The 26,863-nt window shown below is 36.2% G+C and overlaps 1 protein-coding gene across 2 annotated transcripts in view; it reads right to left on the reverse strand.

Annotated features, from left to right (window-relative positions):
- Window positions 1–26,863, reverse strand: part of LOC306885681 (plectin-like) — a 48,848-nt gene that overhangs the window by 17,116 nt on the left and 4,869 nt on the right. Inside the window, exons 1-23 of one of the 2 annotated variants that reach the window (XM_079442367.1) lie at window positions 21,040–21,284; window positions 18,226–18,287; window positions 15,061–15,150; window positions 13,272–13,349; window positions 12,836–12,928; window positions 10,461–10,627; window positions 8,444–8,559; window positions 7,651–7,757; window positions 7,436–7,555; window positions 7,107–7,202; window positions 6,878–7,005; window positions 5,818–5,911; window positions 5,578–5,732; window positions 4,804–5,155; window positions 4,273–4,350; window positions 4,006–4,167; window positions 3,790–3,894; window positions 3,303–3,398; window positions 3,030–3,155; window positions 2,707–2,859; window positions 2,309–2,463; window positions 1,947–2,073; window positions 878–1,061 (exon numbers count right to left, since the gene is read on the reverse strand). In XM_079442367.1, the coding sequence (XP_079298493.1) occupies window positions 878–1,061; window positions 1,947–2,073; window positions 2,309–2,463; window positions 2,707–2,859; window positions 3,030–3,155; window positions 3,303–3,398; window positions 3,790–3,894; window positions 4,006–4,167; window positions 4,273–4,350; window positions 4,804–5,155; window positions 5,578–5,732; window positions 5,818–5,911; window positions 6,878–7,005; window positions 7,107–7,202; window positions 7,436–7,555; window positions 7,651–7,757; window positions 8,444–8,559; window positions 10,461–10,627; window positions 12,836–12,928; window positions 13,272–13,349; window positions 15,061–15,150; window positions 18,226–18,287; window positions 21,040–21,157 (2,962 nt within the window). In that variant the 5' untranslated portion in view covers window positions 21,158–21,284. Of the gene's footprint in view, window positions 1–877; window positions 1,062–1,946; window positions 2,074–2,308; window positions 2,464–2,706; window positions 2,860–3,029; window positions 3,156–3,302; window positions 3,399–3,789; window positions 3,895–4,005; window positions 4,168–4,272; window positions 4,351–4,803; window positions 5,156–5,577; window positions 5,733–5,817; window positions 5,912–6,877; window positions 7,006–7,106; window positions 7,203–7,435; window positions 7,556–7,650; window positions 7,758–8,443; window positions 8,560–10,460; window positions 10,628–12,835; window positions 12,929–13,271; window positions 13,350–15,060; window positions 15,151–18,225; window positions 18,288–21,039; window positions 21,285–26,863 lie in introns of those variants that run through there. The other variant, XM_079442368.1, reaches the window with a different exon arrangement.

The raw sequence follows: 26,863 nt of genomic DNA on the forward strand, positions 1-26,863 counted from the left end.
ATCAACAAAACAGATGTGCTGTTTTCATGAAAACTGTGAATCCATTTTTTTCAGGATTATTTGATGAATGAAAAGTTCAAAAGAGTGGCGTTTATTTGCAATAGAATCCTTTTAATTCAATTTTAATCAATTTAATGCATCTTTTCTGAATAAAAATATGAATTTCTTGACCCCAAACCTTTAAACAGTAAATGTATATTTTTCACATGAAATCAAGCTGACATCGAAGCATTTACATTCATATGCTTGTGTAGAGAATGTCTCAAAGTTTGAAGTAAAACAGTTCATTTGCACACTTTTAAGTACATACAATGCATTTCAAAATGTCAAATAGTGAGGAAAATCTCTGTAATTTGAAAATGTCATCAACCAAGTGAAAAAAATAATTATAGACATGCTTAGAAACAGCACACACTGCTCCATTACACACATTGGAGTCAAAGGGGAAGAAGGCAAAATGCACAAAGTGTGATGCAAACGATAACATCAAACAAATCGTTTGCAGTTTATTAATAAAGAAATCCACACTGTGATATTTACCCGGTACGCTTCCCTTTTGGATGAAAACAGGTTCTGTAAAATAAGTCTTGCAGTCATAATGGGAGGTGGCACTATCCAGAATTTTCAAACTGTGCTGTCATAAAAACACTTAATCCAGCAGAAGAGCAAAGCTCTTGAAACTCTGTAATGCCTTTGTGTTGCATCAAGCACGCAGAAAAATCTGCAGCCGTGCTCAGGGCTATGCCTTAAAATGGGGTTGTTCCTGAGGCCAAGATGGCTTTGTCTGTGTGCAATCTCTTTCATTTGATGAACAGTGAAAGTGATGGATGGTTTTCTATACTTCTGAACAAACCTGCCGCCCTAATCTGTCACCTACCTTGTTCAACAGAGCGTAGCAAGTTATCATAATGCTGAGTGGCTTTGCTGTAACTGTTTTCTGCTTGCAAGCGATCGTCAGCACCGAAGAGCTCAGAATCTTGACTGTGACGCAGGAAGGCCTGATAGTGTTCCTCCATTTTCTTCAGGGTCAGTCGATATTCCTCAACTCTCAAAGTCTTAAACTACATAAAATTAGAGAACAAAATGTGACCTAATTAATATGCATGAGTATATTTATATATGCTTTTCAGATCATTTCTATGCCTCTGCATGCATTGAAATAATACATAATATTTACAGTGTTATTTAACATAGGTATTTAAAGTGATGTATGATATATTGGATCAGTTATTATCAGCCAATATTATTTTATTACTTGATTTTATTTATCATAGCAATCAAAATATATTGGCGATACTGAATATTGAATTGTGCATGCTCAAATTGAACTACCATACAAAAGCTTAGGCCCAGTAAGATTTTCTTAATGTTTTTGATCATTTTATGCTCACCAAGGCTACATTAATATGATCAAAATACAGGAAAAACTGTAATACTGTGAAATATCTTGAAAATTCAAGAAAACTATTTTCTATTTGAATATATTTTAAAATGAAATTTATAATTCTGATGGCAAAGCTAAATTTTTAGAAACCATTGGTGTCACATGAACATTCAAATATCATTCTAATATGCTGGTGCTGAAGAAACATTTCATATTATCATTATATGGTGAAAACAGTTGTGTTGCTTAATATTTTTTCTTGTTGAATATATAGTTCAACATTTTTTAAGTAGATTTTTTTTGTAATATTAACAAATGTCTTTACTTTTACAAAATGTAATGCATCCTTGCTGAAGCAAATCAATTTTACGTACTGTACATTATAATATTGTGATTTCTAATTTTTTTATTTCTAAGTATATAATGGCATATAATTTTGCATCAGCCATTTATTGTATTATTTCCATCATTTCATAAATATTGGTGCATATTAGTTGTAGTATTTTGTACAGACTTTGTACTAAGTTTTTGAATACCAAAAATGGGTGTGTGTACAAGTTACCATGATTAAATTCCAGGAGTTGATAAGCAGGATATCTCGCATGAGGTACTGCCAGGACAGCAGGCTTTTCATATCTACATGCAGCTTTTGCCAAAGGACCATCAGCCTCTGCAGACTTGCATCTAACCTGAGGTTCAAAACAGAATTACAGATAAGGTGGCAAAGCCAAATGCTGATCAGAAAGATTCGGTTTATCCTGCAACATTTGACATAAATCACAACAAAACCACACATCTCGACTCAAAACAAAGTCAAAGACAGAGATAAAAGGAGTATGTGGAATTTGAATGTGCTGCCAACTAAAGCATGGGAGGTCAAATGAGACTAGGCTTGTGCACTCGTATCAGGCTGTACTGTGTTACCCAGAGCTGATGTCCACGGCCTCTTTGTTGGTGGGAGGGATGATAAAACAGATGGATGGTACCGTGGCCTCGTTTCCACTGGAATTTCGCACTTTCCATTTGTACGGTTGGGAGTTGTTCACCAGGACACTCTCGTCTCCTTTGTGTACTGTGATCTGAATCAAAAGAATGAAGGATGTTATTCTGCAGTGATTAATATGGATTACATTTAGTTCTGTGACTTAATTGCAATTTATGTGACACGTGTGTCACCATTTTTTAAAAGAGGGACTGTGATAAAGGAAGGCAAATAAAAAAACGTGGTTCAAAACATTGTTTATGTGTCCTCAATTGTACCCCCAGGATTAATTCAGGTTATTTTATAACCAATGTACACAACAAAACAAGCGAGTGTTTACCTCCATTTGTTTGAAGTCACAGACAGCCTGAATGGGTAATTTCCCTTTGACAGGGTAAGCTGCGTTCCTCGGCTTTAGCTGGATAATGGTCTTGGCCCTCCGGTTGAGACCCTCCAGGTGTGTCTTGAATTCGTTTAGCTGTTCTTTTTCTTCCTGAAGGCCAGAGAGGTGACTTTGTATATATATTGCATAAATTAAATTAAATATTGAATTGAGTTTCAAAGGATCTCTAATCTAATGAATGGTCAAATAAATAATCACCCAGCCTTAAATACATTTTGATATTTACTGGGCTGAAAATTCCCAATCATATTAACACCCACCACTGCATCCTGCAGCAGATCCTCTAGTCGTGTAACCGTGATAGAGCGGTCACACACATACTTCTTCTTCATCATGTCCTCCATCTTCTTCATCCTCTCTTCAGCCTCTTTAACATCTGAGAAGAACTGTAGAACAGAAAAATTGGTAAGGAGATCAAAATAATTCAGCTGAAGTCAGTTTTAATAGAGATGAAGATCTGTTTGTCTGTAACCATGGGTTCTGAGCTGTCAAGCAGAATCTCTACAAGCATAGAGTTTTATTAAAGTATGTACCTGGAAGTAAGCTGTGTTTTCCTTCAGATGAGTCTCAATGCAGCAGCACAGCTGAAGTATCCAGCTCCACTGAGTCTGAAGAGCTGCAGTGAAAGCCTACAGAAGAACAGATTAGAACCATTAAAACATAGACCTATCTGCTAAAATATGCAATGGAGTCAAAACGTCCACATTGAAACCACATTAAAAACCTTGGATTGAAAATATAATTGAACCCTGGGAATAGAAAGTTTCAGGACTTAAAAAAATGTAACTTCAAAGACTAAAAAAGATGAAAATATGAAATATTCTGCACAAATAAGTAAAATAATTTTTGGATATTATTAGTCACATAAACTCTCTTTTATTACTCACATTATTTATTTTTTTTGTCAGATCTATAATTGTTATGTAAGACTCGTTTACTCTAGTATATAAGACTCATTTACTCTAGTAGTTTGCTTTGGACAAACACAAACAACACATTATTAATTGTCAAATTTTGTACCTCCACAGTTTTCCTGGCAGGATGGCCTTCTTTTAGCATTTTGTCTCCAGTCATTTGGACGTTGTTCACTCTCTTCTCTCTCTGTTCAAGGTCTCGCATCAAACCCTACAAGATAGCACAGGAACATCAACTATTAATGTCAAATGCAATTAAAATTACATCACAGAGCTATTTTAGTGTAGGTCGAATCATGTTTAGATGTCTTGGTGGTCTTACAGAATAGTTATCTTTCTTGGCGGTCATGTTAGAGTTTCGTTCGCTCCAGTCGTAGTTCACTTCCTCCTCTTCTTTCTCGTTCAGCCACATTAGCTCTTTTGTGGCGGCCACAACAAAAGCATGCAGCTGATCTAAACTCCGCAGCCGTGACTTGGAAGCATTCTGAGGTGGAAAATCAACAAAACTTAACCAACAAATTGGCTAAATCTATTTCACAAGGCTTTGTATGTTATGAGTTTGTTATGAAGATATTTTAAGATATTTTACCAGCAGTTTAGCGTACTGAAGGTCCAGTTTGCCCAAGTATTCTCGATAGGCTCCTTTGCTGACATGAGTCAACTGATTCTGAGAGGAGAGAAAATGATGTTAGTTTTGTGATGTTGGTTTTGTATACAAAAGTCTGTACAATCTCAGACATTCTTAACTTATATATGGAGTGTAAGATACTATTTGAATTATTAATACTGTTTAAAAAGCATGCATGGTTTATTGAGAACAGCATTATTTGTACTTGAGTATCCAGGTTGTTTTATACTAAGTACACAGTACAAAACATATAATATGCAATATATAATTTATTTTAAATATATAAATATCATCACTCAATGCTACTATTACTCAGTTCACATGCAATTAAGTTACCCAATCAGAAGAGAGGTGATTTATGCAAATCTTAAAGATACAGTAACAAAAACTCAGGGAACACAATATCTACTACAAAAGAGTAAGATGTCTCATTTTAAGACTAACTGGATAAAATAATAGAGAAATATGTATTAAAACAATGCATTAAATTACCTCATCAGCCCGTGCACGATCAATCTTGTATTTGAATTCTTCGATGGACTGATGAAGGCCACGATGGCTACCGAGCTGAGACTCCACAGAGGGCAGATCTTCGCCCCACTCTGCCCCATCAATGCGTCTCTGGTTCTCCTCCACCCAAGATAGGAGGTCCTGAATGTACTTGAGAGTGACTTCATCAAGCTCAGGTCTTACGCGCTGGGCAGACTGCTGTAATGTTTGCATGTGGGAGATCTGGGTCATGGGCACCTGGGTCATGGGTACCTGCGACACCGTCACACCTGACTTCAGACGCAGATTAAACTCACTGCGCAGGTTAACCAGACGCTCATGGAGACGGTACACCCTGAGAGAACAAAGAGGAGCAATTACTGATGCTGATATGAAGATTCTGTGAGATATCATTTATTATAGATATTATTATTAATTGTTGTTTATGCAGATTTAATTGCCATTTGATGATAATATTTATTTTAGATATTATTACAGATAATATTATTGCTATTTAAGCATTTTAATTGCTATTTAATACATATTTTCTGCAAAGCAGCTCGCTTAGATATTGCTATGAAGCAGCTTTACAGAAAAAGTTGAACTCTTTTTAAAAAATGCAAACATTTTCAGGTGACAGGCACCATTAAAGTTTTTATAATTTTAAAAAGTTGCAAATAAATGATTAAATTAATAAATAGTAAAGCATTCATATTACAGTTTAGTTCTAGGTCTCATCGAATTTCTTAACAGTATGAAGTCAAATATTATACTGACCGCCTGTACATCTGTTCTGCCTGTAGATGGCGCCCATCTTTAAGTAATTGCACATCGTTGAAAAGGTACCGGATCATGTTTTCAGCCTTGTTCAGATCTGCTTCTATCTCAGGGGCATGCTGGATAGGCTTTCCCGCACTCAGCAGGCGTATGTCCTGCAATAACAACGAAAGATTATTATAGTGCTATTTGCTACAGGTTTTTCTTCTTGAAAGCTATATAAATGGGTATATATCTCACCGTTTGTAACAGTGTTTCCACCTGGTTGAGCTGTTCCTCGCATAAACCTGACTCCATTTGCACCTTACTGACTATTCTCTGCAGACGCTCCAGCCTGTACATATAACAGACACACAAATACTCTTACACACTGTGCATAATTCACTTCAAGCAAAACAGCCATGAAATATTAAGACTGTAATGACTGGACAAAGGCTAAACTAAACTAGACAATATTCAGACTTTACAGGCATTCAACATTCAATACATTTGAAAAAAGTCAGTCGAATCACTCACACCCTCCTCTTACGGAGCAGGTATTCCAATCCATGGCTGTCATTCATAAAAGCCATGACTAATAATCCTAATAATGCTGAATCCCCGTACAGAGACCGTTTTCCCAGAGCTGAGGCGCACAGAATCAGCTATTGATGTTAAGAAGTGCTTCTGTAACTTATCAGACTCATAAACATTCTGCAGAGCAACAGCGAGTCGGTCTTGTGACAAATCTTTTTAAAAGCGACGCCCTGTTTGCTTGTGCAAAATGCTATTTAATAACAACATGAAAAGTCATTTTAGCAATTGGAATCTTTAAAGTAAGGCATTTGGAACAGAAAACTGAAGGGGAAAGAAAGTCAAATGAAAAATCTATATTTTTTATATAGGTTAAGTTACATATTTACATATAAGTGACAAGTGAAATTAAAGTTGAGTCCTTTCACATTTCTTAATTCAGTAAAATATTATTATTGTTCAAGATCTGATAATTGTCAATTGGTATGGTCGAAGTTTCTTTTTAGGTCAAGTCACTTCTTCATGCAGATCTTTATTTTTCTTGAAACGTAACTTAAATGAGTTCTAAACAATCTGTTTGTTTAGACTATGTTCAAAACATTGGTAAAATCTGAGCACTACAGCATCATACATTTTACTTCTTTAATTCGATACGTTGTGACCTACGGTATTATCATTATTATCGCCAAATGCCCCTGTAAATAGTTCAGATTATTCAAATGAGTCATTATACAAACAAAGAATTTGTAAGAAATTTAACATAAGAAGTTAATCCACGATTTCTCACCTTTCAAACTCTGAGCGCAACAGTTTCTCTCGTTCCAGAATGGCCACGTGCAGGCGGCCCCACTCCTTCTCCACATCGATGGGGTGGTAGCTGGGGGGAACCTTGATCTGGCCCGCCTGTACAGCACCCTGGTGACAAACAAACCCCAAACATAAAGTCATATCTTAGTGAAAACTGTACTACATGCTTGTTTAAAAGGCCATTTCTATGTGTGGCTAATTTAATTTACCTCTAAAGACTTGTAAATGAGCTTGGAGCGATTTTTGTCAGTCTCCTTGGCTGGTAGTTCAGACTCCTTGAACTTCAGAAACTGACGCCAGAGAACCTACAACAAATTAAGGAGAAAAGGTTGTATCACAATCTTTTTTATTATTATTTGGAATGTTTTTCCATAGTATTACAAACACATGCATCTTTGGTCACAAATTAATTACATAATAGCTGCTTCATAACACTTCTAGATGGTAAATAATAAAAGTAAATTACTGTACCAAATCATAATTATACATGTAAATATGCACATGCATGATCATTAAGCCCATGGATCATGAGACTAACCTCAATTTCTTCATAGCTGGAGGGGAACTTGCGTTCCTCAAACACAATAATGTGATGTCTGATCCACTGGAGTAACATGGTCACCAGCTCGTAATATTCCTGCCAGCGCAACTCCAATTCCTGTGCACATCGATAAAAAATTTATTTCAATGAATACAAACCATCTCAATGGCCCATGATACCTGTATAATTTATTATACTTTCAAAACACTCACATTGGCCTTGACTCCATCACGAACATCAGGAACTCTGGGCATAACATCATACAAAGAGGACACATAAGTGATGATGGACTTCTCGTCTGGGTGTGGCACGTCCACATCTGCAGAAAGAGAAAACAAACTACTATCAATATGTACAGTGCACTATCGTACAAAGGTTTGCTTTCCACGGCTGCAATTATGTGATTAAAAATACAGTAAAGCAATAATATTGTGAAATATTATTACAACTTAGAATAACTGTTTTCTAATTTAATATACTCTAAATTGCAACTTGGCAAAGCTGAATTTTCAGCAGCCTTTACTCCAGTGTCACATGATCCTTCAGAAATTATTCCAATATGCTGATTTGGTGCTCAAGAAACATTTCTTTTTATGATCGATAATCAGTTGTGCTGCTTAATATTTTTGTGGAAATCATAATTTTTTTCAGGATTCCTTGATGAATAAAAAGTTTATAAGAACAGCTTTTATTTGAAATAGAAATCTTTTGTATAGAAATGTATAAACGGTTACCTTTGATCAGTTGAATGCATCCTTACCAATTAAAAGTATGAAGTTATTTACAAAAACCTTTTAGTAAAAATGTTACTAAACCCTCAATTTTAAACAGTAGTGTACATTACTCAACATCATAAACGTAAAATCACTATTAGATAATTATTAGAAGGTACTCTTACGCAGGCATAAAAAAATACTTTACAAATCCCTTAAATCCTCTGGGATCAACGAAAGTCAAGAATGAAAAAAAAATTCCTTGAAGGAGAATCCAGAGGGATGTTTTTACCTTCGGGATCCAGCAGGCGTGTGACGCCCAAGTCTCTTTCTGCTACAGTGAAGGCCTGCTCCAGATTCTCCAGGTTGGTCTGTCTGTACACTTTATTCATGTCAATCAAATTTGGTCTACAACAAAAGACAGGAGACACAGAATGCAGTTAGACATGGACATTGACAGAAATATAACCCCAGAAAGGAACAATGTTCATGAACAAACAAAAGAAAATATAAAGATTGCACACACTTTATTTCAGTGCATTGATTACATAATACATCATGCACCAAAACATAAACTGTCTGTTTATAACTTAATTTTAACATAGAGACTGCTCATTTGGTTAAATAGTTTGCATTTTATTTGAGAAATAATTTCTCTGTTAGCAAACAAAAATCCCATAGGTATGACCTGTGAAATTTGCCTAAGATAATTTAAACGCACACTGCTTGGCCAAACCTGCAGGCTATGTAAACATCTGTGCCAGTATCTGGGCAAGTGAAGGCAAGACTGATAGCTCTTCACAGGATTTGAAAAAAGCCTCACTCTTATGTGACTCACTCAACAACAATCATTGCAAGGATCCAAAAAACAATTACAGTTAATACAAATAAACATGAAAACCTGAGCAAGTTCAACAAAACTAAATTTTATAGCAAATAACAACCCCAAATGACCAAATCAGCTGACTAAATTGTCTATGAAATTCCAAAAGCTACAATGTCAAAAGCAGCACTGCTTTGCTTGCTTTTTTCCAAAATAGTTTTCATGAAGAAACGAAGCATTCATACGACTCATTGACTGTCTGTGTGAGCAGGTAGCACGGCTGGCCCCAGGGAAGCTCGGCATCTGAGACGAACACCTTTCTGTAAGAAAACCCATTTCTACTTAGGGTGGAGAGCCTTTGCTCCATGCCATGTTCAAGATCCTGGGATCCACCACTAGAGCAGGCACCAGGGCTGATGGACCCCTGGCCCGAATCGAATGAAGCCTCTGATGGTACATCTTCACACAGCATGACCACCCGGTCCTCCAGGTCACTGACGGATCCGTGGCTGGACGAGGTGCTGCGACTCTTCCTGGAGCGAAACTTCCTCTTGAGACTGAACATTTTGTTGGACTAAATGAATCAAAATCCTATTCTTTGAAACGTGTGCAATCACACAGGCTGCAGATGGGTATTCTTTTCCAATGAGAAGCAAGTTCCAGTCAACGGTTTGCAGTCTCAGTCCTCAGAGAAACCACACTCCATCCTATATCACGCATCAAGCGTTGAGAGCTTCACCTTCACTGCTGCTGTCACAACATACTAATCTGTTCATCGAGTTGCACTGCTTCTTATTTGCTCAAATCTCAAGAGTCATCTGCATCTGATAGCATAGGGTGAACCTGAGCTATGCAGCTACATGCCGAATGATAAAAACACACCCTCCAGGGATCTTTTAAGATTCAACACGCCCTCATTACTGGATTCTGGTTTCAAACTTTTTTCACAAGTGCCAATTCGAGCATACTTGAACTTAATCCTGCAAAATCTGACGTAAACCAAAGTGAATTTGTTGTGGCTGAGAGGTATTTGTATGAAGTCTGTAATGGGTCAGTGCTTCTAAGGAAATGACAGTTTCTTGAGTCCCATGTGTGAGAGCAAATTGTGCTCTTGAAGTTTCAAACAGGTCAGCCTACTTTTAAGTATGGCATGACAGATCTTGTTTCCTGTCAAACATCACATGGTAAAAGCCAGGATTTAGAACACAAATTATAGACCCGACAAGGGGCAGAAGGGGTCTGTGATTGACACGGCAAATACAGCCAGCAAGTCTGGAGATGAACTTCATAAACAGCCTGGAGATACAGAGGAATGTCAACTATTTCTCACTTCTCAGGTGCCAAGGTTACCTAATAAACTATTTTTTTGAAAATTTTCCTCAGAAATCTGGCTTTTTTTTTTTTTTTTTTTTTTTATTAGCACCATTGGTGGGTCTGGAGAATGCATTCTAACAGCTAAGACAAGAATTTTACAATAATATTTTACCTGTGCTTATGGATGACGGCATTGAAGAGCTTGCCATCTCTCCAGCCGGTGGTGAAGTTATCACACCGCAGGCCATGGTAGCCCTCCACCATCCGTTGAGACCACAAGAGCAGCTTCTCCTTGGCGGTCATATCATCTGACTGACCATTCACCTGGATATCGGAGATCTGATGCAGCCAAGGAAGACAGTGAAACGGTCAGAAAAGTAGAATCAGAGTCTGAGCTAGCATTTATTAAAATTTATCGTAGTTATTGAATAGTAACCACAGTTTAACCATGGTGACTGCAGTAATAGACCACAAAAAAATGACAAGGTACCAAGTAGACAAGAACAAAATTCTGTATTATTTTATCAAGAAATAATAGACTAAACATATTTAGAAATTACAATTTCAACTGTCATAGAAAAACAAAAAACGAAGTAGAATCAATGTAAATATGGTTTCAATAAAACAAATCATAAAATATGTAAAAAAGAAAGAAAAGTAAAAATGATAATGTGGTTTTAATAAACTTATGTATTTGAAAAAAATCTAAACATAGAAACTATAAAAAAAACTTTCATAGTAAAAGAAAAAATGTACAATGTGATAAAATCAAGTGCTTCAGTGAAACAAATTATGTATTATACACAAATACTACAGTTACTGCAGTTGTTCCTGTATTAAAACAATGCACATATTAGTATTATGATATTAGTAGTGCAAAATGCTTTGAATCGTTCTTTTACAAACATATATCACAAAGGCAAAGAGTATGAAGTTTGCACTCTTCTCGCTATATTTCTGTTTAATAGTTGTTGCTTTTCCAATAATGAAACACTATACATTATGATGCTCAGGGAAAATGAAATAGCATTTCACAATTTGAATTTGATTACAAATTAGTACACCTAAAATACCCTCACTGTTGCCAAGATACTACGGACAAACATTGTGGTTAGCAGTGATCATAAGACTCGTTTATAATGAAAGGCTTGTTCAAATTTTAGTCTGTTATTTTGCATGCGTTTGTTCCTCTGGTGACTCATCGTCAGGATTCCCCTTTGGGTAATAACAGCTTAACGGCTAAAGTCAAGTTTCCTCCTATTATAAGAGATTTGTAGGGAAGTCTGGTCGGTCTAAACCTCTGAATCCTTACATTAAGGATGTACACAGTGACTCAGACACGGAAACACATCCTCCATCCTCGCAGCATAGCTTTACGAGAGTCAAGAGGGGCATTTAAGGTTCTTTTCAATGCAGAATTCCTTTCAATGCCTCTAATTTTGAAATATTTGTAGTGTTGACTATAAGCCCAACACTTCAAATTTCTTAAAGTTATTGTAAGAGAAAAGATTTTTTTTAATTATTTAATAGGAAATACAAATTTGGCAAAATGACATCTGGTGCCAAACTCAACAGCTTCTCCAGAGTGCATAATTTAAGCTAATTCTGCAATGCTATGATCAATTCTGGTACATTTTTATTGTATTATAATCTTTACTCTACAGGAATTCATAACTATTTGTTTGATAAGTTTATTTAATATGCCCAACCAGAAAATATCTATACTTTGCTGAGAACACAAAAAAATGTGACCTTTTCAAGTTGCAATAAAGTTCTGAACAGCATGTTTTTGTAAAATGACTAATTCAAAAGCTTTTGTTCCAAGATGAGGACTTTTTTTAAAAACTGCAGGAAAAGAAAACAATTAAGATGCATTCCCACAACCAAAAACAGCACGATTGGTCTCGTGAGTCACCAAACCAACATGCCAGCGTGCCTGCTTCCATTTCCTTTAGGAAAGATGTGAGTCACCAACCGAAATGGACACCGTCCCAACCCATAATCCCCCACAGGCCTACTGTGACATCAAAGATGCACGCTTTGGTTTTTATTTCCCAGAAAAAAAGTACACCAATGCACTCCAGTCTCCTCATAATGAGACAAAACATTGTGTAGCAATCCAAAGACTATAGAGTGCATTGGCATTGAAAACCACCCGTCTCTAACAGTTGTTTTGTCTGACATTTACATTGTTTACATTGACATTAGTTCATGCGCAAATTAACATGAGGCCATGTGTGAATGTACAACAAATACTCATTCTGTTCTGAGGGTGTTATGTTTTGTGGGTGGGCTGAGATTTATATTTGGCACAATGTTGAAAAGTAATATCTATATCACTGTTGCCAGATGATACATTATACATGTCACAAGCCTGCACAGGTGCCTGTGTTGTTACAGCGATAGTAACAGGAAGCTGAGAGACTAAAACATGTAGAAACAGTGCAAAGGGAAATGAAAATCTATGAAGCAAAACCAAAGACAGCATATAAAAAGCAGAATGTGTCTGCTCAGAGCCAGTAGAGCACAACCAGTGCTGCACCACACCTGGAAGTGAAGGATGATGGTCCATATTAGCCCGAGGGTCAGTTTTGGATTTCCATCCGCAATGTCGTCATTTCTGATGTTTACCAGTTTCACCTGTCAAACAATGAGATCTGTGTTAACCAGTGAAATCTTATAAGACCAGGGTTTTCAACCAGGAGTCCATACACCCCTGTGGGTGTGTAAAGGTACTGCAGGAGGTAAATGGAAAATAAATATAAAGCAAACGGAAAATTACTATCTTAAACATTAAATATTGATCAGTAACGCAACAGTTTTAGCTAAGATTTTAAAAAGTAGCTTTTTATGTTTTATTAACGTTTTATTTTATATATTTAGATTTTTTGTATTATATCCCTGATTATGAAAAGCAAAACCAAGGGTAAAAAAGAAAAAAAAAATGAAAATAACGGCTTATGAGGTGTTTGGTTCACTGTACCTGTCTATGTTTGAGGAAGTCCAGTGCGATCTGTACATTCTGTAGTTTGTGAAAGCGCATGCGACCCTTCTCTCTGGGCTGGAAAAAAATAAAAAGAGAGATTAACAAAGAAAGAGCTCAAAAAATGAAATACCGTTATGAAAAGGCAGAGATTACACTAGAGATGTACTGAATTGCATTAACTAAACATACAAAACAATGACTAAAGTAGGAATGCCATATAGAGAAATATTATGTCTTGTCCATTTTGACATAATAAAAAAAAAAATATTAAATGAGACCAAAAGGTGAAACCGAACATCCAAACATTTTATTATACAGTAAAAATTGGGAAAAAAATCCGTAAAAAATACAATTTAAATTTGGAGGATAAAAAAAAATATATTACCAATATCAACCTACAAAAAAAGTACCTAAAGTAAATCATGACTAAGCAAATTCACTTTTTATTTGTAATATTTTCCACATTTCATGGAAGAAACAATGCATTATATTAAAAAAATGCAAAAACTACACCCTAAATATTATAACTTTATTAATTAGAAACCCAAGGGCCAGAGATCTTCCAGCTTAATTAGCTATAATCTATTACCTGAACATACACCAAATACACCACTATGCCAAGATGTGGACAAAATGCACCAGCATACAATAAGAACATGCAATGACATTGTCAATCAGTCATCACAATAAATAGCCAATCAAAAGCTAAGCTGTTCCATGAGCCAGGCTCTTATTGGCTTGCAGTGCATGATGTCACTTAAGTTATTAATGGATCCCATGTCTGCAAACATGAGAAGACATGAATCAACGAAGAATTAAAACGAATGTTTAATTCTAAACTAACATACATTACGCCAAATTCCTGAAAGCATGTAGTTAATGGTTCCCTGACAGTGAATGCAGTGTTTTCCAAAACATTCCATCACAAAAAAACCCTGCAAACATTTAAATAACCACCCTGATTTTTATACAAATAGTAGCATGATCTATTTCAATTTTTAATTAAATATTTTTGTGAACATGGGGGGAGGACGGCACCCTGGACAAGCGACATGACAAAGGAAGTGACATCATGCACAACACATTTCCCCTGGCAGTGACACATGCCACACCCATTTCCGTGGGGGCGAGCTGAAAATTTTCAGACCCAACTCACCAACCGCGAATTCCTGACAACGTCTCGCTCCCTCGGCTACCACAGCAAGAGCATCGCAAGAGAAGAGGCAAAGGCAAAGGGGTCAAGGTCAGGGCAGAGGTGAGCAAACAGGAAGTTGAAAAAGGAATGGTCAAGGGGGATCAAACCGGTGCAGAGTTGAAACTGAGGCAGAAAATGTCAGATTGTTAATGTGTTAAAGGAGTGAGACGCAGTGCAAAAAAAACACAGTCACAGTAGAAGTGCTCATAAGGACGGGGAGATGTGAGGAGACATTCGTTCCTACCGACACATTTCTGTATGTCTGGTTATGTCCACTGCTCATACAGATCTGAATGCCACATGTCAACCACTGACGCATGCAAAACAAATCTGAGGGACACGACTTTGAGGGTGTTCAACTGTAGAACTATCCAATCAGATGCAGATTGCAAGAGGAACTTTACTCAAACGTAAACTACAAGGTCTATAAAGCAAAAGAGGACACAGGAAGAGGAGGGGCTTATGTTAAGCGAGCAGATCCAGGTAGTGAGACTTAGCCTTGCAAAAGCAGAATTTCAAATTGATGTTTGGAAGTAGATTTTGAATAGGGTTGTTGATGGAAAATCCGATCCCACGTTAGGATGAACTTACCAGTGTCTCTCCAGAGAGCACCTCCAGCAGCGAGATGAGGTTGTGTCCATCTCTGAGATCCTCGTACAGGTCTGTGATGTGTCGCTGGGACTGAATAAAACAGGAAATCATCATTACAAATCATGAAAACTGTGGAAAGTGGAAGACTACATGTTAAAGACAATACGATGCTACTTAATACCACAGTACTCTACATGAATTGATTATAATGGTTGATTGTGACATCAAGCGGGCAAATATTTTTACTGAGAGCAAAAGTATATAATTGACTGTCGTAAAAGGCAACCACTAGTTTTATGTATTTTGCAATACATGGCACAATTTTAATTAATTTTACTATACATTAAGGTGAATAAGTTTGGGGTATGAAAAATAAATTATTTTATTCAGCAATTAAACTGATCAAAAATGACAGTAAAGACAATTATATTGGTACAAAATATTTCAATTTCAAATAAAAGCTATTCTTCTTTCATCCAAAAATCCTGAAAAAAATGCATCACGGTTTCCATGAAAACATTAAGGAGCACAACTGTTTTTAACATTAATAATAAGTAGAAATGTTTCACTGAAGACTGGAGTAATGGCTGCTAAATCAGATTTGCCATCACAGGAATAAATTACATTTAAAAATATATGAAAATAGAAAACAGTTATATTTGATTGTAATAATATTTCACAATATTACTGTTTTTTTTTACTGTATTTTTTATTTTTATTTTAAATTACACTTTTGAATGGTAGTGTATTTAAAATAATTTTAAGTCCACATTTAATTTACCTAAGTAAATACTTTTTTTTGGAAGTTCTTTTTCGGTTCTTAGTTTGTTGTGCATCTATTTTCGTCACTTCAGTTCAGGGATTTGCATTTCCTACTGACAAAAAAGAAGGGTTCTGAAACCCTAAAATATGTTTTGTAAGCATTAAAACTACAAGCAGAACACACAAACCACAAATATTATGATGCTGTGAAAAATACAGGCAAAGGAGGTGACTTTTCTCACAAAAAGTTTACAATGCGGGAACTCATAAATCTATTAGAAATCATCTTGGGATTTTAATAATTACAAAAATGTCTCATGAAGTTAGTTGGTTCTATGCAATAAAAACCATACATTGATTTGTGGGCCACTGTATGATACTATATTTACTGTCGATAAAGGAAATTATCTGGAGGCTGAAGCAGTAAACACAGAAAGTACTAAAGGAGACAGAAAACACAAGTGTTAACGTCTCCAGTGTTAAAAAAACTGCATTTCATGCAAGGAAGGCAGGGGAGCTTGTATGTTAGCTCTAGGTGCAGATGTAGGATGCTACGGTGCATGTGAAACCCATGCAGTAATAACATAAGTCACTCTGCAAAGGTGTGATCACAGACACCACCTACCTCTGCCTTCCAGTGCTGACAGAGAAAGATGGAGGAAAGGATGGAACATGGAGAGATAAAGAAGAGAATGGTTGGAACAGATGGGAAATACAATGAGAACTGTATGACAGAAAGAGAGCGAGAGACACACAGACAGATATAACAGTGAAATGAACACAGACGACACATACAGTGTTTGCATGATGGTGTGAGTATATAATTTAAATATTTCATTTATTGCATCAAATCTTTGAATAGACCTTTGCATGTATAAACAAGTCCGCTGATGACAGAACCTGTCAGAAATATATTTGTTTAGTTTTAATATTCAAACATGAAGCAACATATCAAATATGACAGAGCACAGCACGCATGTGGCATAACATCAATATTAAATTGTCTTTTGTATTTAATTCAAAGCTATTATTATGTCTAAAATAGCAATGAAACATCACTAACACATGAAACCATAATTTTGGCAACTCATTCTTAATAAATCTTTTTTAATCTTAAGGCTGCTGTTCTCTATGCCTAGTTTAAAATAAGAGACAGTTGCTGGCGTCCAGGTTTCCATCCCAAACGGCTGCATCCAGATGAGAAGGATTTCCTTACAGCAAACGAACAAACCACAGCAAAGCCTCTGAGTCACTGGATCTGAACTGCAGACCACTGAATAAACCCTATGCCTCCTTGGAGGAAGGAAAATCAGTCTAACGTCTAACACAATCCAAAAACTAACACAAATTTAGTGCTGAAATAACTTATTACAAAAAATATATAATAATTATTTCAATTTAATGAAATAATTAAATTACTCTAAATTTAATTTAATAATAATAATGTATATTTTTTTAAACGACCTAAAGAACATTGAAGGTAAGAAGTGTAATTTTAAAGATCCTCTAGATACTAGTTAGTTAAACTAGAATTAATTTTACAGACAATTCACTTTCCGCTGATGCAAAAGAGAGATTATTTCTACACATATCCTTGTAAAGTTACATATTCTTCCAATGCTTCCAATATATATGTATAAAGACATTTTCCAAATATCTTTCATGTGAAATACCAAGTTTACACAGTAGAGTAAACTGCTGCATCAATTTAGTTGCTTTTTCGCTTGATTCCAGGGGTTGTTTTTCATTTCTTTTGCATCTATATATTGTAGATTTGGGGTGGAATTTTGGAACACATTTTGAAACACTTTCTATTCAACTGTTCGTGAAAGGGGGCGCCTGTGGCCCAGACTGCTGGATGAAATCCAAGCAGCACCAAGAAAACAATCGGTTTCTTTGGGGATATGAAATGAGACCAGATGTTGATGACTCATCCTCACAAACCCATAAATAAATAAACAGCACCTTTCAGCAGTGCAGTGTGCTGGGTGGGTACAGGACGATTATTCAGCCATCATGATCTCCACAGCAGTAGCAGTTACACACACTCTCCATATGTTTTCACATACGGGTTAGACAAACAAACACTGTACTGTCCTTCCCATTCTCTCTCTCTCACACACACGCCTGCCATTTTGACTCTTGAACTTTAAGCGTCATGCACGTAATGACAGACAAATAACTATGTTCTCTGTGCAGTTTTAGTATGTGCTAAGAGTTTCCAATCAAGCAGCTGTCACCGCAATCATTTGTAGCTACTGCACCAGTCATCTTCAAAACAAGTCCTTGAGATAATGGGTTGACAAAGTGGCCATTGGCTCTCTGTGACCGTGTGGTTACAAGCACCTAGAATAATGTGTATTGTTGTTGAACTGACTGCAATTTCTGTATGGATGGTAATACCTTCATCAGATGCTTGTTCACCCATTTTGTGAAGGTCTTTTTCTGTACTCGATCCCGTTCATCTGTAAAACACAAAAAGACACAATTTTTAGTTAAATTAGAGAGACACATTAGAAATCAGTGAACATACTAATGGAAACTTCTAAACTGAAGTATAGCTATCTTCTACGATGATAGTGCTCTATGTGGTTTTTATAGTGCACTTTATGTGGTTCCACATAGTGATGATTTTAGAGAAGCAAAAGCTTAGAGGATTTAATCATATTTCTTTGTGATCATTATATTTGCATGTGATTTCGTTAAATAAATACTTTTACGCTTTTATTCAGAAATGTTGCTTTAAATAGACTTTTACATTGTCCATAAAAAAAACTATTTTATTTTTTTATTTACATCATGGTTTGAACAAAAATTTCATAGATATTGACATTGATAATAATAAGAAATGTTTATTGAGCAGCAAATCTGCATATTGGAATGATTTCTGAAGGATCATGTGACACAGAAGACTGAAGACGATGCTGAAAATTCAGCTTTGCCATCATAGGAATAAATTACATTTCAAAACATATTAATATAAAATAAGTTTATAGTAAATTTAAATAATATTTTACATTTAAATGCAGCCTTGCTGAGCATAAGATAGCTTCAAACGCATTAAAAAAAATCTTACCGACCCCAATCTTTTAAACAATAAAGGCATTTAAAATAGTTTCCTCAATAGTATTTATCATGACCCAAAATTGTACTGTGATTGGGTGGGCCCACATTATAAACATGCTGTGCATATCTTAGAGACACCACAGCGTAAATTAGTGGTCTATATCTACTCATCTGAGTATTCAGAAAACATTCCACTGGTGAAAGTCAACTGACTGGTTGATTTTGGCTCTTTTTGACTGACTTAATATGAAAGTATTTCAGTTCTTAGTTTGTGCATCTATTTTCTTTACTGAGTTCAGATATTTGCAGGTCTCAGTGACTAAACCAGAGATTCCTTACTGACAAAAAAAGAAAGATGATCTTGAATCAAGATGCTTCTAAAAAAAACACCATGACTGACTCTTTTGCTGGCACTGTTTTACTGTTGCATTTACTCCTCAATTTGTTTAGAAGCTTCCAAATGTTCTGCATTTACCTTCATCTCGAATTACCATCATCATTGTCATCAAACATTTATGTGGAAACTTGCTGAAAGGCGTGCTAAAGGAGTGAAATGTTCCAGAAGTACCACCACCTGAATCTAGTGGCTTTCACAATGATCTAGTAAAACGCTTCATGACTAATATAAGAGAGTGATTAAAAATGAAAAAAAAAACATCAGTATAAATGCCTCTTTCAGGTCCTTTTTTGACTCTATTATAATGGCACACTTGAGCTAGCATGGAAAAGAATACAGGAGAACTCAAGTTGAGCTGAAGTTAAGGACACAGGAAGCACATCAGCTCCCTATCACAAGATGAACCACTAAGACTGATGATATTTCAAATGACCAGCAAGCATGGCCTAAATAAATAAAAAAAATCTCAAACTTGTGATAAGGCCTCCAAAGTTCTGTTTACATCCACATTTCATCAAAACATTGAGATAAGATAATGCAGGGCAACCATCTGTATCAAAACAACCGCAGGGAACTGGATGCATGTTGTTGTTCTGTCATTCGGTTGCCATGGCAGCCACGTCAATTGGCATCACCACATCACTTCCTGTTTCTAAAACCTCGTGCTGTCACGAAAACCAATTCCTGTGACTCATTGTATGAAGTCCTTTATGAAACGATGAACATTTATTTAGTCACCTAAAAACGGATTTAATCATATATTGCAGCTTTACATAGTAAACTGCATAAAACACACTTGTTATCATTTAATAATACATCAAAACACAAAAAAATAACACAAAAAAATTCAGATGCATGTGGAGATATGAAACGACAGGACACAGATGCTGCATTTTACTGAGAATCTGTTGGTCTCTTTAAGACTAAGTACTAATTTTCATCAGTAAGCTGATCTCAGAACAGCTCTAAGACAAGTGTGACCACCTGAACAGCTGAGCAGGTCAAAGGCCGGATAAAAGGGGCACTTAAAATTCCAAGCAAAACATCAACAGAGCCTCGTAATGAAAATGTAACGCCTATCAGTATATCTTAGGCCACCATAAAAGCTTAGTTAATGTTCCATGCCATAGAACCAAAGGTTTTCAAGGTCTGACAAGGAGAAACACAAGATCTGAGAGAAGATGCATTCCTCTGCATGGCAGCTTCGACACTCATAAAACTGAACGCGTAGCTTGAGGGAATAGAGTTTTAGTGTATGAAGTCATATGTCAGTGTAAATTATAGATCAAAATAAATCTAGAATATTTACAATATTTGAGCTGTGCTGTACTCAAACTATGACCTCTTTTCCAACATGCCATGCATGTGCACGCAGGATCACAACCCAAATTTGGGATCCGCCTTTGCAATGGCCCCTCCCTTTGGACCCAAAAACTTCATTTTGACAGTTTATACTTCTTATTATTGGTTGGAAAGATTACAAGTACATTTCACCTGGCCAGAGAGGACCAGTTATGATGCAGAATGATAACTTGACTGCATAATTGATTGCATAACAAAAGAAGCCTTAAATATGTCAAAATAAAGCAACATCAATAAATATAATAATCTAGCCAGAAATGACACAATAAGAATGCAAATTTAAAAAATGTAATCATACTGACAAACTTATCAAGCAAATATTGTACGAAGATTAAACAGGATATCAAAGATACATTTAGTGTCTAATAGTTCATTTTAAATTTCTGCTGTACCTTTTCTTTCATCCATGGCCCTCAGCATCCCCTGGTAATTATGACTTTCATCTGTGAAGACCACGTCACTGCCGACACTGTCGGTGGAGTACGCTCTATAACCTTGATATACAGCCATTCCTGTACTTCTGTTCTTACTGCAAAACCACAGTTGTACACTTTCCACCGGTCTGTTTAAACCACCTGAACTATTTCTCTTCACCCGTCTAGTGTTTCAGAAAGCAAAAGAGAAGATCCATGCAGGCGAGTGGGTGTGTTCCAAGCCAGCTCTTTTCGCCCTCCCTTTTCTCACTTTTCTTCCCCTCTAGTTCTGTTCCCCTCTCTACCGCTTCCTTCTTTTTTCACACTTCTTGCTAAATACCTGTCTTTAGGCTATAAATTCGAAGGAAACTCATTTTAGAGGGGTGGGTCTCTAAATTTGTGGTTCAAACATGCGTTAAAAAAACGAAACAAGAAAAAATATTGTGGCAAACCACGTTGACGGCGTACGTGAACAATGAGAAATTCAGTACAAAATGAAAATCTCAAATTATTGTTCTTTTTAAAATATTAGTTTTACTTCTGTTCAGAAGCACAAAAGCCACACATTTCTTGCATACTTTGAAAATGGTTAACGGTTTCCACAACTCACATCTGCAAATACCCTATAACAAGGGAAGCAACTGCCCTAGGAATGCAACCACCGAAAATAAGTCTGAATACGGCACAAACCACCAACACGTGTCGTAAGTAATTCGTCTGTCCACACTAAAAGCGAAATGTCACCACAAAGTGACAAAATCAGAACATATTTGAGGTTAAATATACCGAATTTTGGACCAATCACATTGCATTATGGGCGGAGCTACTCCGAGTGACATTAGGAATAGGACCCTACCAACTTTTTGACTTTGTCATGGTTGTTGTAGCTGGTTAGGACAAAAACTTTACATGAAATGAGCAAGCTGTTTTTCTGTACAAGCTAATTCGGTAGCATGCATCGGAAATGAGTCACTTTCTAAAGCACCAGGGAAAGAATCAAAACGAGGGTCTGTTTCCATCTGGGTATTCCATCTGTTTGGGGTGGGAGGAGTGGTTTGGTGTTCCACCAACTGGGAAATCCCACTTATGAGGGAAAATGTGACTAATTTCAGGAGTCACACAGAAAGGCTCTTGTAGTCTCAAGTAGGAGGTGAGTCCGGAGTTGCTGCTGTTCTTTGACTGATGTAGATAGACACAACAAAGACACTATTTCATGAAGTCCTGCCAAAGTCACCCTAGACAGACAAAAATGCGGCTGAGCACAACAGAACCCCTGTGTATGTGCGGTTGAAGTAAACACATCTCCTAAAATCAGCATTTGAAACGAGCCTGCAAAAATACAAACAGATGATGCAGAGATTCAAAGAGTCTCTCTGTGTCTCTTGCCCCAAACAACAGACCCTTTTTATCAGTAGCACAAAATGACAAGCGATATGTGAATAACTAGTCTCTTTGAAGTGTGTGTGTGTGAATGTTGGAGACCACTGGAGGGAATGAGAGGAGTCATATTCCTGAGTGCACAGGTGTGACTGGAGCTCCCTAACCTCAGAGACAATCCATCTCTCTCTATCTTGGAAAGCATGTCAGGCGGATCGCAGGTAGGAACGGAGGATTCTTTGCATTGCAGCTATGGGCTGTGGCCTGTTTGGGCTTGAGCTGGAAGACCTGCTGCTGTCACACATCTGCCTTGGAGCAACGCTGATCGGAGACAGCGCTATCAAGAGCCACTAGCAGTGGGGTTTTTTTCTGTTTACAGCTACGCAATGAAAATCAGATGAGATAAAATATGAATGCAACATAATGCAAAGAATATAAATAACAGATCTGCACATAGAAACAATGAGATCAGAGTCAGACCTTAAAGATGGATTTTTTTTTCTATGAATCATTCACAAACTTCCAAGTTATCTGTCTGAGTTAGTCTGATGAATGAACTCTGAGTCTGTCAAAGGCTTTTACTAAACTGACATCTGACTCACTGAACTAAATCTCAAGTTGTCACTATTTACAGTAATAAAAATTATTACTGTATATATTTGCACTTTTTAATTTAGTAATCAATCGATCTTTAATATAAAAAATGAATTCTGGAAAAAAATGGACTTGATACAATAGATATATAGTAAGCAGTCAGGAAACCTTTAAACATTTAAAGTAATACAACCTATTTGTGTATCATAACTATCTATTAATTCAACCAATAATTACTCCAAAGGAGATTATTTAAGATGTGAACTACTTTAAAGAAAAATCTAAATATCTTGAAGATGCGCAACAAAGTTTTTTAGTCACAATAAACATTTCGAATCTAGTTGAATTTTAGTAAAAGGACTAAATTTTAATAAAAGTACTGTAGAACCATTGAAAGGATATTGTCCTCAAGTTAATTCTTTAGTCCTTATGTAAGTCAGATAATATCTTTGAAGAGTAAGAAAGTAAGAACATGTATGTACAGGTATCAGATGTGTTTGACTTCAGGCATCAAATGTTAAGTAATATTTAAGAGCACCATAACAAAACAAAACAGACCAGATACACATTTAATCCTTCATACAAACATACCAATCACACAAGGCAAATCCTTCAGCTTATGTGTGTGATGCGAAGCTGTAAAGAGGAAAAGGGCAAAGAGTGCAAAATCTTGACGGTTTTACAAATGGTGCCAAATTCTGCAGACATTGGAATTTGACTTTCTCTGAAGTATCCTTAGGGCAGACAGGACGATGAATACTTAACCCTTGTGCATCAACAAAAAAAAGTTACACTTAGGTCCATAGTGGACAAAAATGTCCATGTCAAAAAAAGAGTCATAAAAATTGGAAGCTTGGAATGTTTGGTCTCATTTTAAAGAAGACCCATGGCAGATTATTGTTGAAGTAAAAAAAAAGTTTAAAAAGTGAAACCAAACAAAAGTTATACAGGTTTAAGTTTATGAAAATGATTTATGAACAATATTTTATTTTATGTATATTTTATATATGAAACATTTTGAACTCTAAACCTGCCTGTGGTTGATATCTCCAAAAATGAGCTTTCAGTAAAATTTTGTTTGGGCGCAGTACCAAATTTTCCCCATTAGATGCCAGCAAAACTCTTCTGGTGCACACAGTGCTTGGATTTGTGATTTACAGTAGAGTTTTTCCTTCTCAAATATTACAAGCACACACACACTATTTTTTTTATCACACACATACAAACCACACTCTGACATCTATACCAACACACCCACACAATTATAGCAGCATTATTTATCCAATTGGCTCTATAATATGCAGAAGCAGAAAACAGGAATAAAGTGAGTATTTGCTTTATAGACCAAACCTGAAAAAATGGCACCATCTGGTAAAATAAAAATAAAAAAATGAAACTTTGAAGCCTGGCCAACAGAATGAAAGCGTATTAACAAAAATTGCATAATTTTACAGTTAAACGGCACTGCGATTAAAAATAGCCGTTTTAATGGGTTTCAATGGGGACATTTTTGTCCAAAAGGTGCTGAGTGTTTCACTTTTTTGTACCTAGTGTAAAATAGATTTATTAAAGGAAATTTATTAAAGGGTGGAATATTAAAATTCCAATAAAAATACACACCTGAGCCCAAATTTATGCAGTTAGCATTAACACAGGCAAAATTATTAAACTAAAATGGACAAAGATGTCCATAAGGGTGTACAAGGGTTAAACTATTCATTTCTATCTGAGTAAATAAAACTCTAATACATGGAAAAATGTTCATACTTTTGAAATTAATTAAAATGTGGTAATATAGTTTAATTAAAATGTGGTAACGTATTTGAATATTTGATCACAACTTAATTTTATAGTGTGCAATCAATTTAGTATCCTGTTTTACTTTGCACAGCCATCCATATTTCAAATAGTTTTTGTGCATCTACATGTCTTCTTTCTCCAAAGTTGTTAAAAATGTTTCTCTAAAAACTCATTACAGTTCAAAGGCAATTTGTTTAGCTGAAAATGCATGCAGAGATGTGATGTGACTGATGGGGCAGAGGGAGCTCTGAAATCTTCCGTAGCCCAAAACTGTCAATCGCACATTCCTGTACTGCACGCATCTACTATGAACATACGCTCAGGCAGTAATTCATCCTACATCACGCACATAACGCCGCTGCTCCTTACAATAGCTCTTAAGACGGGTTCACACAAACGACCACTCCTCTAAAAGCCAGTCAGACTTGTGAGAACATGTACCAGTTCATTCTAAACAAGGCCGAAACACTTGCAAAAGAGATGCCTTGCCTCACATTCCCTCAAGCATTCACACTTACATGAAAGGCCCTGATTTGTGAAATAGAAAAAGAGTCTGAAAAACTATATATTTTTTTAGATGGAAACAGAATACTTTTCTAAATATATTTTCCCAAAAATTTTATTGGACACACTTTAAAGAGTAAAGTGTGTTTGCTCTCTGCAAAAAAACAGAGCAAAATAGCATTGCTTTGGTTACTGGAAGAGCATGAAAAGAAATAGGTTTGTAAAGCCTTGATTATAATTATTTTTGGTGGAATAACAAGTCTATGGGATGTAACTAAATGTCTCCCTCTTGTGGTCACCATTCCCGTTGGATAGAGAAAAGAGAATCAAACTACTTTTATCACTTAATTAAGGACAAGGACCATCATTCATAAATCAATTTTGCACATATGTCTTTGTACAGCTGGTAGCCATGTCTAAACGTTTTCAGGCAGTCACTTAGTTTCTGTGGAAATGAAAGCTGACTGGTTACTGAGACAACAGACTCAAACATACAGAAGCTGTGAGTTAAGAGCAAACCGGCAATATTTCTAGAGTCAGTGCGGTTTTGGTCCAGTGAGGCGCACTTTTCCAAAGGGAGGAGATGCTGAGATGCAATTTTTCTCTGACAATTATTCTCTTTTCCATATATTTGACGAAAAGTGCCGAATTTAACTGAATTCATTTTTTTTGTAGTATTGTTTTCATTTAAAAGACTATATTTTATATAAAAAATATATTAATAGATTAAAATATAAATATATAAATTAATATATTATAAAAAAATATTTAATAAAAATATACATTTTATATATTTACATATTTTTCTTTTTAACGATTTTTAAGTGCCTGCTCCTCTGATTGGCTGAGATTGGAATAGCCTAGTATATTACTCTTACTGTATAAAACAGCATAGGCGTTTTGTCTCGCTCCGAATGGGTTTCTCTCACTAGTGTGCGAAGAGTGAAAAATGAAGGGGAAAAAATAGAGTAGAGCTGAAGTCCAGTGATTATAGAACGCACACATATGCAATGCAACACTACTGCTCGTGTGATGCCGCTGTAATTATTCTGAGATAAAATCATAATATTTATCAAAAATAATTAATACGTGAATACAATGAAAGTTTAAAATAATGCAAGCTGCTTAAAATTAAACTATTTAAGTGTTATATCAAATAACAGCATGTCAAACTTTACAACAAGAAAAAAACACTGTAAAGGACACACAGGACGGGACATAAGAATGTCAAGTTAACTCCACAACACCCCTCTCCCTCCCCCTTTAACTAAATAACGCGCGCGCATCCGTGCCCGCCCCGCGCCCACACAGAGTTATCGCCCCCCCTCAATCGAACTCCTCCTATTCGCTTGAATCACACGGCAAAAGCCGGTGCCTCCGTACACCAGCACCTACCTGCGCAGCACATCCGGCTGTATAAATGCGGTCCGACATCACCGCAGCTCATCAAGTGAATGTAGTTCCCGCGTCCGTAAATCACATCCAGGCTGAAGATAGCGAGACACGGCGCAGCTGCCGCGGACATGTC

Source organism: Barbus barbus (assembly GCF_936440315.1).
Source record: "Barbus barbus genome assembly, chromosome: 19".
NCBI lineage: Eukaryota > Metazoa > Chordata > Actinopteri > Cypriniformes > Cyprinidae > Barbus > Barbus barbus.